General features: G+C 37.9%; 1 protein-coding gene across 5 annotated transcripts in view; it reads right to left on the bottom strand.

Moving 5' to 3' along the window:
- The window catches only part of Diaph2 (diaphanous-related formin 2), an 827,546-nt gene that overhangs the window by 766,984 nt on the left and 47,232 nt on the right, over positions 1-13,330 (bottom strand). For 3 of the 5 annotated variants that reach the window (XM_063280012.1, XM_039100252.2, NM_001427378.1), the window contains exons 2-3: positions 10,883-10,915; positions 8,165-8,341 (exon numbers count right to left, since the gene is read on the bottom strand). In XM_063280012.1, coding sequence (XP_063136082.1) covers positions 8,165-8,341; positions 10,883-10,915 — 210 coding nt within the window. The remainder of the gene's footprint in view (positions 1-8,164; positions 8,342-10,882; positions 10,916-13,330) is intronic. The other 2 variants (XM_039100253.2, XM_063280011.1) reach the window with 1 other exon arrangement.

Below are 13,330 nucleotides of genomic sequence, written 5' to 3'. Positions count from 1 at the left end.
AGTGATATTTTGACCTCTTCTTTTCCGATCTGTATCCCTTTGATCTCCTTTTGTTGTCTGATTGCTCTGGCTAGAACTTCAAGAACTATATTGAATAAGTAGGGAGAGAGTGGGCAGCCTTGTCTAGTCCCTGATTTTAGTGGGATTGCTTCAAGTTTCTCTCCATTTAGTTTAATGTTAGCAACTGGTTTGCTGTATATGGCTTTTACTATGTTTAGGTATGGGCCTTGAATTCCTATTCTTTCCAGGACTTTTATCATGAAGGGGTGTTGAATTTTGTCAAATGCTTTCTCAGCATCTAATGAAATGATCATGTGGTTCTGTTCTTTCAGTTTGTTTATATAATGGATCACGTTGATGGTTTTCCGTATATTAAACCATCCCTGCATGCCTGGGATGAAGCCTACTTGATCATGGTGGATGATTGTTTTGATGTGCTCTTGAATTCGGTTTGCCAGAATTTTATTGAGTATTTTTGCGTCGATATTCATAAGGGAAATTGGTCTGAAGTTCTCTTTCTTTGTTGTGTCTTTGTGTGGTTTAGGTATAAGAGTAATTGTAGATTCGTAGAAGGAATTCGGTAGGGCTCCATCTGTTTCAATTTTGTGGAATAGTTTGGATAATATTGGTATGAGGTCTTCTATGAAGGTTTGATAGAATTCTGCACTAAACCCATCTGGACCTGGGCTCTTTTTGGTTGGGAGACCTTTAATGACTGCTTCTATTTCCTTAGGAGTTATGGGGTTGTTTAACTGGTTCATCTGTTCCTGATTTAACTTTGATACCTGGTATCTGTCTAGGAAATTGTCCATTTCCTGAAGATTTTCAAATTTTGTTGAATATAGGTTTTTATAGTAAGATCTGATGATTTTTTGAATTTCCTCTGAATCTGTAGTTATGTCTCCCTTTTCATTTCTGATTTTGTTAATTTGGACGCACTCTCTGTGTCCTCTCGTTAGTCTGGCTAAGGGTTTATCTATCTTGTTGATTTTCTCAAAGAACCAACTTTTGGTCCTGTTGATTCTTTCTATGGTCCTTTCTGTTTCTACTTGGTTGATTTGAGCTCTGAGTTTGATTATTTCCTGCCTTCTACTCCTCCTGGGTGTATTTGCTTCTTTTTGTTCTAGAGCTTTTAGGTGTGCTGTCAAGCTGCTGACATATGCTCTTTCCTGTTTCTTTCTGCAGGCACTCAGCGCTATGAGTTTTCCTCTTAGCACAGCTTTCATTGTGTCCCATAAGTTTGAGTATGTTGTATCTTCATTTTCATTAAATTCTAAAAAGTTTTTAATTTCTTTCTTTATTTCTTCCTTGACCAGGTTATCATTGAGTAGAGCATTGTTCAATTTCCACGTATATGTGGGCATTCTTCCCTTATTGTTATTGAAGACCAGTTTTAGGCCGTGGTGGTCCGATAGCACGCATGGGATTATTTCTATCTTTCTGTACCTGTTGAGGCCCGTTTTTTGACCAATTATATGGTCAATTTTGGAGGAAGTACCATGAGGAGCTGAGAAGAAGGTATATCCTTTTGCTTTAGGATAGAATGTTCTATAAATATCTGTTAAGTCCATTTGGCTCATGACTTCTCTTAGTCTGTCGACATCACTGTTTAATTTCTGTTTCCATGATCTGTCCATTGATGAGAGTGGGGTGTTGAAATCTCCCACTATTATTGTGTGAGGTGCAATGTGTGTTTTGAGCTTTAGTAAGGTTTCTTTTACGTATGTGGGTGCCCTTGTATTTGGGGCATAGATATTTAGGATTGAGAGTTCATTTTGGTGGATTTTTCCTTTGATGAATATGAAGTGTCCTTCCTTATCTTTTTTGATGACTTTTAGTTGGAAATTGATTTTATTTGATATTAGAATGGCTACTCCAGCTTGCTTCTTCTGACCATTTGCTTGGAAAGTTGTTTTCCAGCCTTTCACTCTGAGGTAGTGTCTGTCTTTGTCTCTGAGGTGTGTTTCCTGTAGGCAGCAGAATGCAGGGTCCTCGTTGCGTATCCAGTTTGTTAATCTATGTCTTTTTATTGGGGAGTTGAGGCCATTGATATTGAGAGATATTAAGGAATAGTGATTATTGTTTCCCTTTATATTCATATTTGGATGTGAGGTTATGTTTGTGTGCTTTCATTCTCTTTGTTTTGTTGCCAAGACGATTAGTTTCTTGCTTCTTCTAGGGTATAGCTTGCCTCCTTATGTTGGGCTTTACCATTTATTATCCTTTGTAGTGCTGGATTTGTAGAAAGATATTGTGTAAATTTGGTTTTGTCATGGAATATCTTGGTTTCTCCATCAATGTTAATTGAGAGTTTTGCTGGATACAGTAACCTGGGCTGGCATTTGTGTTCTCTTAGGGTCTGTATGACATCAGTCCAGGATCTTCTGGCCTTCATAGTTTCTGGCGAGAAGTCTGGTGTGATTCTGATAGGTCTCCCTTTATATGTTACTTGACCTTTTTCCCTTACTGCTTTTAATATTCTTTCTTTATTTTGTGCGTTTGGTGTTTTGACAATTATGTGACGGGAGGTGTTTCTTTTCTGGTCCAATCTATTTGGAGTTCTGTAGGCTTCTTGTATGCCTATGGGTATCTCTTTTTTTAGGTTAGGGAAGTTTTCTTCTATGATTTTGTTGAAGATATTTACTGGTCCTTTGAGCTGGGAGTCTTCACTCTCTTCTATACCTATTATCCTTAGGTTTGATCTTCTCATTGAGTCCTGGATTTCCTGTATGTTTTGGACCAGTAGCTTTTTCCGCTTTACATTATCTTTGACAGTTGAGTCAATGATTTCTATGGAATCTTCTGCTCCTGAGATTCTCTCTTCCATCTCTTGTATTCTGTTGGTGAAGCTTGTATCTACAGCTCCTTGTCTCTTCTTTTGGTTTTCTATATCCAGGGTTGTTTCCATGTGTTCTTTCTTGATTGCTTCTATTTCCATTTTTAATTCCTTCATCTGTTTGATTGTGTTTTCCTGGAATTCTTTCAGGGATTTTTGCCATTCCTCTCTGTAGGCCTCTACTTGTTTATTAATGATTTCCTGTGTTTCCCTAAGTGTGTTCATGTCTTTCTTGAAGTCCTCCAGCATCATGATCAAATATGATTTTGAAACTAGATCTTGCTTTTCTGGTGTGTTTGGATATTCCATGTTTGTTTTGGCGGGAGAATTGGGCTCCGATGATGGCATGCAGTCTTGGTTTCTGTTGCTTGGGTTCCTGCGCTTGCCTCTCGCCATCAGATTATCTCTAGTGTTACTTTGTTCTGCTATTTCTGACAGTGGCTAGACTGACCTATAAGCCTGTGTGTCAGGAGTGCTGTAGACCTGTTTTCCTCTCTTTCAGTCAGTTATGGGGACAGTGTGTTCTGCTTTCCGGCGTGTAGTTTTTCCTCTCTACAGGTCTTCAGCTGTTCCTGTGGGCCTGTGTCTTGAGTTCACCAGGCAGCTTTCTTGCAGCAGAAAATTTGGTCTTACCTGTGGTCCCGAGGCTCAGGTTCGCTCGTGGGGTGCTGCCCAGGGGCTCTCTGCAGCGGCAGCTACCAGGAAGACCTGTGCCGCCCCTTCCGGGAGCTTCAGTGCACCAGGGTTCCAGATGGTCTTTGGCTTTTTCCTCTGGCGTCCGAGATGTGTGTGCAGGGAGCAGTCTCTTCTGGTTTCCCAGGCTTGTCTGCCTCTCTGAAGGTTTAGCTCTCCCTCCCACGGGATTTGGGTGCAGAGAACTGTTTATCCGGTCTGTTTCTTTCAGGTTCCGGCGGTGTCTCAGGCCGATTATTTCTATCTTTCTGTACCTGTTGAGGCCCGTTTTTTGACCAATTATATGGTCAATTTTGGAGAAAGTACCATGAGGAGCTGAGAAGAAGGTATATCCTTTTGCTTTAGGATAGAATGTTCTATAAATATCCGTTAAGTCCATTTGGCTCATGACTTCTCTTAGTCTGTCGACATCACTGTTTAATTTCTGTTTCCATGATCTGTCCATTGATGAGAGTGGGGTGTTGAAATCTCCCACTATTATTGTGTGAGGTGCAATGTGTGTTTTGAGCTTTAGTAAGGTTTCTTTTACGTATGTAGGTGCCCTTGTATTTGGGGCATAGATATTTAGGATTGAGAGTTCATCTTGGTTGATTTTTCCTTTGATGAATATGAAGTGTCCTTCCTTATCTTTTTTGATGACTTTTAGTTGGAAATTGATTTTATTTGATATTAGAATGGCTACTCCAGCTTGCTTCTTCTGACCATTTGCTTGGAAAGTTGTTTTCCAGCCTTTCACTCTGAGGTAGTGTCTGTCTTTGTCTCTGAGGTGTGTTTCCTGTAGGCAGCAGAATGCAGGGTCCTCGTTGCATATCCAGTTTGTTAATCTATGTCTTTTTATTGGGAGTTGAGGCCATTGATATTGAGAGATATTAAGGAATAGTGATTATTGCTTCCCGTTATATTCATATTTGGATGTGAGGTTATGTTTGTGTGCTTTCATTCTCTTTGTTTTGTTGCCAAGACGATTAGTTTCTTGCTTCTTCTAGGGTATAGCTTGCCTCCTTATGTTGGGCTTTACCATTTATTATCCTTTGTAGTGCTGGATTTGTAGAAAGATATTGTGTAAATTTGGTTTTGTCATGGAATATCTTGGTTTCTCCATCAATGTTAATTGAGAGTTTTGCTGGATACAGTAACCTGGGCTGGCATTTGTGTTCTCTTAGGGTCTGTATAACATCAGTCCAGGATCTTCTGGCCTTCATAGTTTCTGGCGAGAAGTCTGGTGTGATTCTGATAGGTCTCCCTTTATATGTTACTTGACCTTTTTCCCTTACTGCTTTTAATATTCTTTCTTTATTTTGTGCGTTTGGTGTTTTGACAATTATGTGACGGGAGGTGTTTCTTTTCTGGTCCAATCTATTTGGAGTTCTGTAGGCTTCTTGTATGTCTATGGGTATCTCTTTTTTTAGGTTAGGGAAGTTTTCTTCTATGATTTTGTTGAAGATATTTACTGGTCCTTTGAGCTGGGAGTCTTCACTCTCTTCTATACCTATTATCCTTAGGTTTGATCTTCTCATTGAGTCCTGGATTTCCTGTATGTTTTGGACCAGTAGCTTTTTCCGCTTTACATTATCTTTGACAGTTGTGTCAATGATTTCTATGGAATCTTCTGCTCCTGAGATTCTCTCTTCCATCTCTTGTATTCTGTTGGTGAAGTTTGTATCTACAGCTCCTTGTCTCTTCTTTTGGTTTTCTATATCCAGGGTTGTTTCCATATGTTCTTTCTTGATTGCTTCTATTTCCATTTTTAATTCCTTCAACTGTTTGATTGTGTTTTCCTGGAATTCTTTCAGGGATTTTTGCGATTCCTCTCTGTAGGCTTTTACTTGTTTATTAATGTTTTCCTGTGCTTCCCTAAGTGTGTTCATGTCTTTCTTGAAGTCCTCCAGCATCATGATCAAATATGATTTTGAAACTAGATCTTGCTTTTCTGGTGTGTTTGGATATTCCATGTTTGTTTTGGTGGGAGAATTGGGCTCCGATGATGGCATGTAGTCTTGGTTTCTGTTGCTTGGGTTCCTGCGCTTGCCTCTCGCCATCAGATTATCTCTAGTGTTACTTTGTTCTGCTATTTCTGACAGTGGCTAGACTGTCCTATAAGCCTGTGTGTCAGGAGTGCTGTAGACCTGTTTTCCTCTCTTTCAGTCAGTTATGGGGACAGAGTGTTCTGCTTTCGGGCATGTAGTTTTTCCTCTCTACAGGTCTTCAGCTGTTCCTGTGGGCCTGTGTCTTGAGTTCACCAGGCAGCTTTCTCGCAGCAGAAAATTTGGTCTTACCTGTGGTCCCGAGGCTCATGTTTGCTCGTGGGGTGCTGCCCAGGGGCTCTCTGCAGCGGCAGCAACCAGGAAGACCTGTGCCGCCCCTTCCGGGAGCTTCAGTGCACCAGGGTTCCAGATGGTCTTTGGCTTTTTCCTCTGGCGTCCGAGATGTGTGTGCAGGGAGCAGTCTCTTCTGGTTTCCCAGGCTTGTCTGCCTCTCTGAAGGTTTAGCTCTCCCTCCCACGGGATTTGGGTGCAGAGAACTGTTTATCCGGTCTGTTTCCTTCAGGGTCCGGCGGTGTCTCTGGCAGGGGTCCTGCCGCTCCTGGGCCCTCCCCCACGGGAGCCCAGAGGCCTTATACAGTTTCCTCTTGGGCCAGGGATGTGGGCAGGGGTGAGCAGTGTTGGTGGTCTCTTCCGCTCTGCAGCCTCAGGAGTGCCCACCTGACCAGGAGGTTGGGTCTCTCTCTCACGGGGTCTGGGAGCAGAGAGCTGCTGCGGGCCGGGATCCGTGGGTGTGGGACTTCCCCCCATCCCTATCTTAACCTGTGAGTTGTAACTCATTGGGAGGTTGCATATCAGATACCTTGCATATCAGAAATTTACATTATGATTCTTAACAATATGAAAATTGCATTTATGAAGTAGCGATACAATAATTTATTGGGGGGGGGGTCACGACAATATGAGATTAAGAACTACTTGTCTTAATACAAAGATCCATGCAGTGATTTGGAAAAGGAATCTGTCTCAGAATTATTAGGGGTATACTGGATATGAATATGCAAATCTGCTCTTACCTGAAAGGAAATAGAGGAGCAATGGATCTGGGGGAAGGGGAAGACAGAGGAAAGACTGGTAGGAATGGAGGGAGAAAAAGCTGCATTTGGTATGTATTATATGGAAGGAGAATAAAGATGGATAGATATATACATAAATACATACATACACACACATACACAGAGAGAGACAGAGAGAAAGAGGAGAGGGAGGGGGAGAGAGAGGGAGAGACAGAGACAGAAACAGAGACAGAGAGAAAGCTGGTGAAGGTTAGAAAATGGGCAGAAATGTAGTTAGCAGTTAGGAAGCAATCTTATACCCATGAGAAATAACTACAGCAAGTACTGTCTAGGCAAGGATTAAAAGCATCTAATGGATGAGTAAGGACACAGATACAGAAACTGAACCAATATGATCAGACTACAACTAAGATTTAAATGAAAAACAATGTGGACTAGAACAGGGCACTGTAATGATGAATGTAAAAGACCATGGGTATGGCAAGGGTACTGAACTGTCAATGCTGCAAGAAGGACTACCCGAGCTGATCAGCAACTTAAAGCTATAAACATAACTGTTGAGTGAAAGAGAGAAAACTGAGAATGTCAGAAAAGTTCATAACAAAACAATCTCAAGGGCTATTTCACATTTTGTTCTTATTGTCATCCTTATTGGCAATTAAGACAGGACAATGGAAGAAGAAATTGATTGAGGGTAATACAAGATAGAATAAGGCACATTTGACAAAGAATGGGATGCTACAAATGTTGTTGAATTCCTTATATAAAATGTATGTTGATACATAAGATTAGGACGTTAAATTAACAAATCATATTCTGGGATCTCTAAAAGAGATCTAGTCAAGCTAACCAATGTACAATTACCCAGTGTTTTATTTATCCCTTTTCCAGATTTAAAAAACAAAGTATTGGGGTTGGAGATTTAGCTCAGTGGTACAGTGCTTGCCTAGCAAGTGCAAGGCCCTGGGTTCGGTACCCAGCTCCGGAAAAAAAAAAAAAACCCAAAGTATTGAATAACCTAAATATACTTATTTCAGAAATAATTTAGAGTACACAAAAAGAAACATAAGAAAACACACTACAAAATGTAAGTTGTATGACTGTTGCTAAGGTTAGGAATGGGGTTAGAGTTGAATTCGGGTTAGGAATGGGGTTAGGGTTTAATTCAGTGGTTCCAATTACCATTTGTTGTTTGTTTTAGACTGTACCTTCCCAACTGTATTTCATATACTCAACATACTTCTAGACTTAGGCTCACTTTGCTTTGGACCAGTAAGCATGCAAGTTAGTTAATTGAAAAATTGATCTGTTATGCTACAAACTACAAAACACTAGAGAACAAAGAGAAATTAATCTGTCCCTAATTGTAGGCACTATGATTAGGACAGGCATTCTAAGAAATAAGTGAACAAACAAAGAAAACAAATATTCTTGGAAGTACTACTGTTGCCTCGACGAGGTTTAAGTCTGTTGTTTATATTATATAAGCATTCCCCACAAACATTCCTATTTAAAATGCAGTGTTATTCTGGACACCTGTAATTTAAAATGACAATGAAATTAAAGGTCAAACTCACCATCATTTTCTCAAAGAGGTCCAGAACTTCCTTTTCAGACAAAATCAGAGATCGTTCATCATGTAATATCTGAGCTGATGGAACCTCACCCATGGCAGCTTGAGAATCAGTAGGATGTTGAATAAGAGGTTTTTCTTTTTTGATGGCAGATTTTCTGAAACTTGTAATTCGGTCACGCTATAAACAAAGAAAGGGGGAAAAAGCCCTAAGAAAAAGATCAGGAGCCATGAACAAGAAGAATGGAAGCATCAAAATGGCATTTAGTATAATATATATAATATATATTATTATTGTCTCTGGACAAAATGTTATTGTAAGCAGCAAGCACCAGTTAGAGATTGGACTATTTTGCAACCTTGGAGTAGTTCTTGAGCTTCAGAAGTCTGGGGGTGAGAAAATATTTCTTAAAAGTATAACTCAGTCACTTGGCATTTCTTTGTTTGCACAGAAAGAAAGTGAAGAGACACTTTGGATCAAAATGTTGTAATGGTTGTTTTGGGAAGGCTGAGGCTCTGGTGCCAACTGCAGTGCTCTGGAAAGGGAGAGTGGAGATGGAGCTACTGATAGCAAAGTCAAAGGGAAAGTTAGGCTAATGTTTTTCTGCTGCACACTGTAAAAATTGTGACAAGTACATATGAATAACTGTCATTTTAGCAGGTAGCTATACTGAATAGCATGGAGTCTGAAAACTGAAAACAGACACAGTGAGTTTAAATCCAAACCGAAGAATCACTAACTCAGAATCAGTCTGTTTCCTCTTCTTATACTTTAGGTCATTGTGAGAGCCAAATACACTTGGTTGGTGTTGATTCTATTAATGACTGTTATGACCATATTCCTCAACTTTTTCTTTTCAACATCATTGGCACCAGTAGGACATAGAACAAAGCTAAATCACTCATTCAATTTGTCGAAGAAGTAAATATTTTCTTCCTCCTTGAAATATTATCTGCTGAACTCACTTCTTTATGGGCATTCCCTTTAAATTATTAATAAGATGTACAATCTCTGACCATTAGCCTGTTCTTTCATATCAAGTGAGTCAAGGACTTTAGCTGCTTGTCACCAGGCCATCTGACTGAAAAACCAGCAAATATTTGACATCAAATATTAGTAATATTCATAAAACTGAAAACAGCTCAGTTTTATTCAGGTGTCTGTTAGGAAGCACATGCAATATCATCATGTCACAATAAGCAAACATACATGTTAGCCATGAAGACAGTTATTGTACACTGCCATGTTACCACCATCCTTTTAAATAGTCTTAAAAATATGAAAGCATTCCAGACATTATTACAGTTTATGAATACTTTTGTTAACCTCCTAAGATAACATAGTCTTTGTTTTATTGGGTGAAATAATGGGTGTTGTTTTTTACATGTACTTTGAAGAAAGCAGTTTTAAGCAGCTTACTTAGGATTACAAAAATTATTTGAATACATGGTTGCTTAGAGAAAGATTATAGAAACCACAATATTTTAGCGTTGGGAAGAAAAATAAGATGCCATCAAAACCAATTCCTTTAATTCACAGGACAGGTGACTCACTTAAATACACCAGTCCCTGGTTTTGAGCTTCACATTCATATTAACAGTTATTTCTTAAAAATTATTTGAACAGCATTATTAAATGTCGTAAATTCTTTGAGGAAAGTTAAGTTAGTTTAGATAAGTGATCTCTTCACACAAATGAAAAAACAAAAAACAGACAAAAAAAACAATTTTAGTAATCCCAAATAAACTGAGTCAAGTTTTACATAAAGATGTGATGGACATAAAAGCATTTAAATATGCAGTTACACGTTAAATTAACATATCTCTTCTCCATTCACTGCACACCACTTAAAAGTACTTACACAGTGAAGGCACTTATACTGAGTATCAGCATGAGTAACATATAGACTTGAGCTTTCTGCACCCTTCATTTTAATGCAAAAAAATGGCTTTTTATTTCAGCTCTATTCAGGTAAGGAAATGAAGTTAAGTTACATATCTTCATTTCCTTAGAAAAGTAATATGATTTTACATTTTTCGGAGATAGGTAAGTTCATATAAAAAACTGAAACTTTTAAAATATCACTCAGGAAAGTTTAGTATGAAGAGTAAGTACATTTAAATCTTAGCATGTAACTTTTAATAAGAATTACTATGGTAGTCTGAGCTCAAAAATATATAAGTGTTTTGTATTCAATAGTACATATTTGATTTGTAAACAATAACTTCTAATATCAGAATTTAATGTACTCTCATATATTCTGCTATTAGTAGAGAAAACAGTTATGTTTTTTCCAGTGTATGCACCAATTTTTAAAATATTTTTGTTATATATTACAATGATAAGAAAACATAGCTGACCCAATGATTTGGGTAAGTTTGGAACAATTGTTTCTTCTTATTGAAGTAGGGGTAGGGCACTACATAGTTGGCCAAAATAGAACTATCTACATATACCAGGATGACCTCCTACTTGAAGCAATTCTCCTTCAGTCTCTGGAGCATTAGAATTACATGTATGCACCACTCTGCATGGCTACAATTGTTTACATTAAAATGTGAAGGGGGAAATTGCTCTACTGACAATGATCCTATTCTGTTCTATTTTCTATACATTGTAGTCATTTAATGTGTTGCATATATCAATGCTTTAATGTCCACTTTTTAATAAAAAGGTAACATGCATAAGCAATGCAATAGCATGCTGGTCACATCACCTTACCACATCATCTGCCAAAGTTTTTATTTGAATGTTCTATTAAAACCAAAAGGAAACAAACAAAAGAAAATACCAGTCAGATAAGAGAAAATCATAAATCAAACAAGACAACAATAATTAAAGGAATTTAATGAATCTCATCTATTATCAAATGTAAATTGTCAAAAAATAAAATTCAACATACAAATAATACATCCATTACAAAATGAAAAAAATATGGTAGAAATTAAAAATGAAGTTTTGGTTTGGGCAGGGTTATCTATTTGATTTGATTTTAAATATGGACACTAAGATCCAACTTTCCCATCTATGTCAGATTGTCCAACAACAGTATTTAAATACTAGAAAGCAGTAAGTAAAATTATGGTCCCTCCCAATCTTTGAAAAGGTTTTGTAATGAATAATGCCTTAAAGATTATGAAATTAAAATAAACACAGTAACTCCTTCATATAACAAACATTACTTAATGAGTAAAATGTTAAAATGTAACAAGACTAACAATTCAATAAACTTCAGGATTCAGAAGATAACTCAAAATCTTACAATAGCATGCAATCAGTATAAATTTAATATTTCACTGTATAAGTATAGCCACATATTTCTTCATGATGATGTTTGTTTCTAGAAATGCATAATAAATGGCACCATTATATAAATTTCACAGACTACACTCAAGCAAAGTAGAATGACACACAGATAATATACTCTTGTAGGGTCACCATCACATATATAGTCCTATTTCTGACACATTCTGGCTCAGAATCCTCATATAGGACAGTAGTCTTAGCCAGGGCAATTAGACAACAAAAACATGTCAATGGAATGCAAATTGGAAAGGAAGAACTCAAAATATCACTATTTGTAAAGGATACGATACTATACTTAAGTGACCCCAAAAATTCCACCAGAAAACTCCTACAGTAGATAAACAACTTCAGCAAAGTGGTTGGGTATAAAGTTAACTCAAACGAATCAATACCCTTTCTCTACTCAAAGGATAAACAGACTGAGAAAGAAATTAGGGAAATTAAAGCCTTCACAATAGTTCCAAACAATATAAAATACCTCGGTGTGACTCTAACCAACCAAGTGAAAGATCTGTATGACAAGAACTTCAAGTCTCTGAAGAAAGAAATTGAAGAAAATTTCAGAAGATGGAAAGAACTCCCATGCTCATGGATTGGCAGGATTAATACAATAAAAATGGCCATTTTACCAAAAGCAATCTACAGATTCAATGCAATCCCCATCAAAATACCAACCCAATTCTTCATAGAATTAGAAAGAAATATTTTCAAACTCATTTGGAAAAGCAAAAAACCCAGGATAGTAAAAGCTATTCTCAACAATAAAATAACTTCTGGGGGAATCACCATCCCTGACCTCAAGCTGTACATCCCTGACCTGAGCAATAGTGATAATAACTGCATGATATTGGTATAGAGACAGGCAGATAGATCAGTGGAATAGAATTGTAGACCCAGAAATGAACCCACACACCTAGGGTCACTTGATCTTTGACAAAGGAGCTACAACTATACAATGGAAAAAAAGGAAGCATTTTCAACAAATGGTGCTGGTACAAATGGAGGTCAGCATGTAGAAGAATGCAAATTGAACCATTATTATCTCCTTGTACAAAGCTCAAGTCCAAGTGGATCAAAGACCTCCACATACAACCAGATACACTCAAACTAATAGAAGAGGAATTGGAAAAAAGCCTCGAACACATGGGCACTAGAGAAAATTTCCTGAATAGAATACCAATAGCTTATGCTCTAAGATCAAGAATCGACAAATGGGACTTCATAAAATTGTAAAGCCTCTGTAAGGTAAAGGACACTGTCATTAGGATAAAACAGCAACCAACAGATTGGGAAAAGGTCTTTACCAGTCCTATATCCAATAGAGGCCTAATATCTAATATATTCAAAGAATTCAGGACATTAGAATACAGAGAATCAAATGAGCCTATTAAAAATGGGGTACAGAGCTAAACAAAGAATTCTCAACTGAGGAATAATGAATGGCATTGAAGCACCTAAAGAAATGTTCAACATCCTTAGTCATCAGGGAAATGCAAATCAAAACAACCCTGAGATGCCACCTCACACCAGTCAGAATGGCTAAGATCAAAAACTCAGATGACAGCAGATGCTGGTGAGGATGTGGAGAAAGAGGAACACTCCTCCATTGTTGGTGGGATTGCAGACTGGTAAAACCATTCTGGAAATCAGTCTGGAGGTTCCTCAGAAAAATGGACATTGAACTGCCTGAGGACCCAGCTATACCTCTTCTGGGCATATACCAAAAAGATGCCCCAACATATAACAAAGACACATGCTCCACTATGTTCATAGCAGCCTTATTTATAATAGTCAGAAGATTGAAAGATTTCCTTCAACAGAGGAATGGCTACAGAAAATGTGTTAGATTTACACAATGGAGTT

This window comes from Rattus norvegicus, chromosome X (genome assembly GCF_036323735.1).
Source record: "Rattus norvegicus strain BN/NHsdMcwi chromosome X, GRCr8, whole genome shotgun sequence".
Lineage (NCBI taxonomy): Eukaryota > Metazoa > Chordata > Mammalia > Rodentia > Muridae > Rattus > Rattus norvegicus.
Note: the sequence above shows the minus strand (reverse complement) of the source record. Positions and strands in the feature narration are given on the sequence as shown.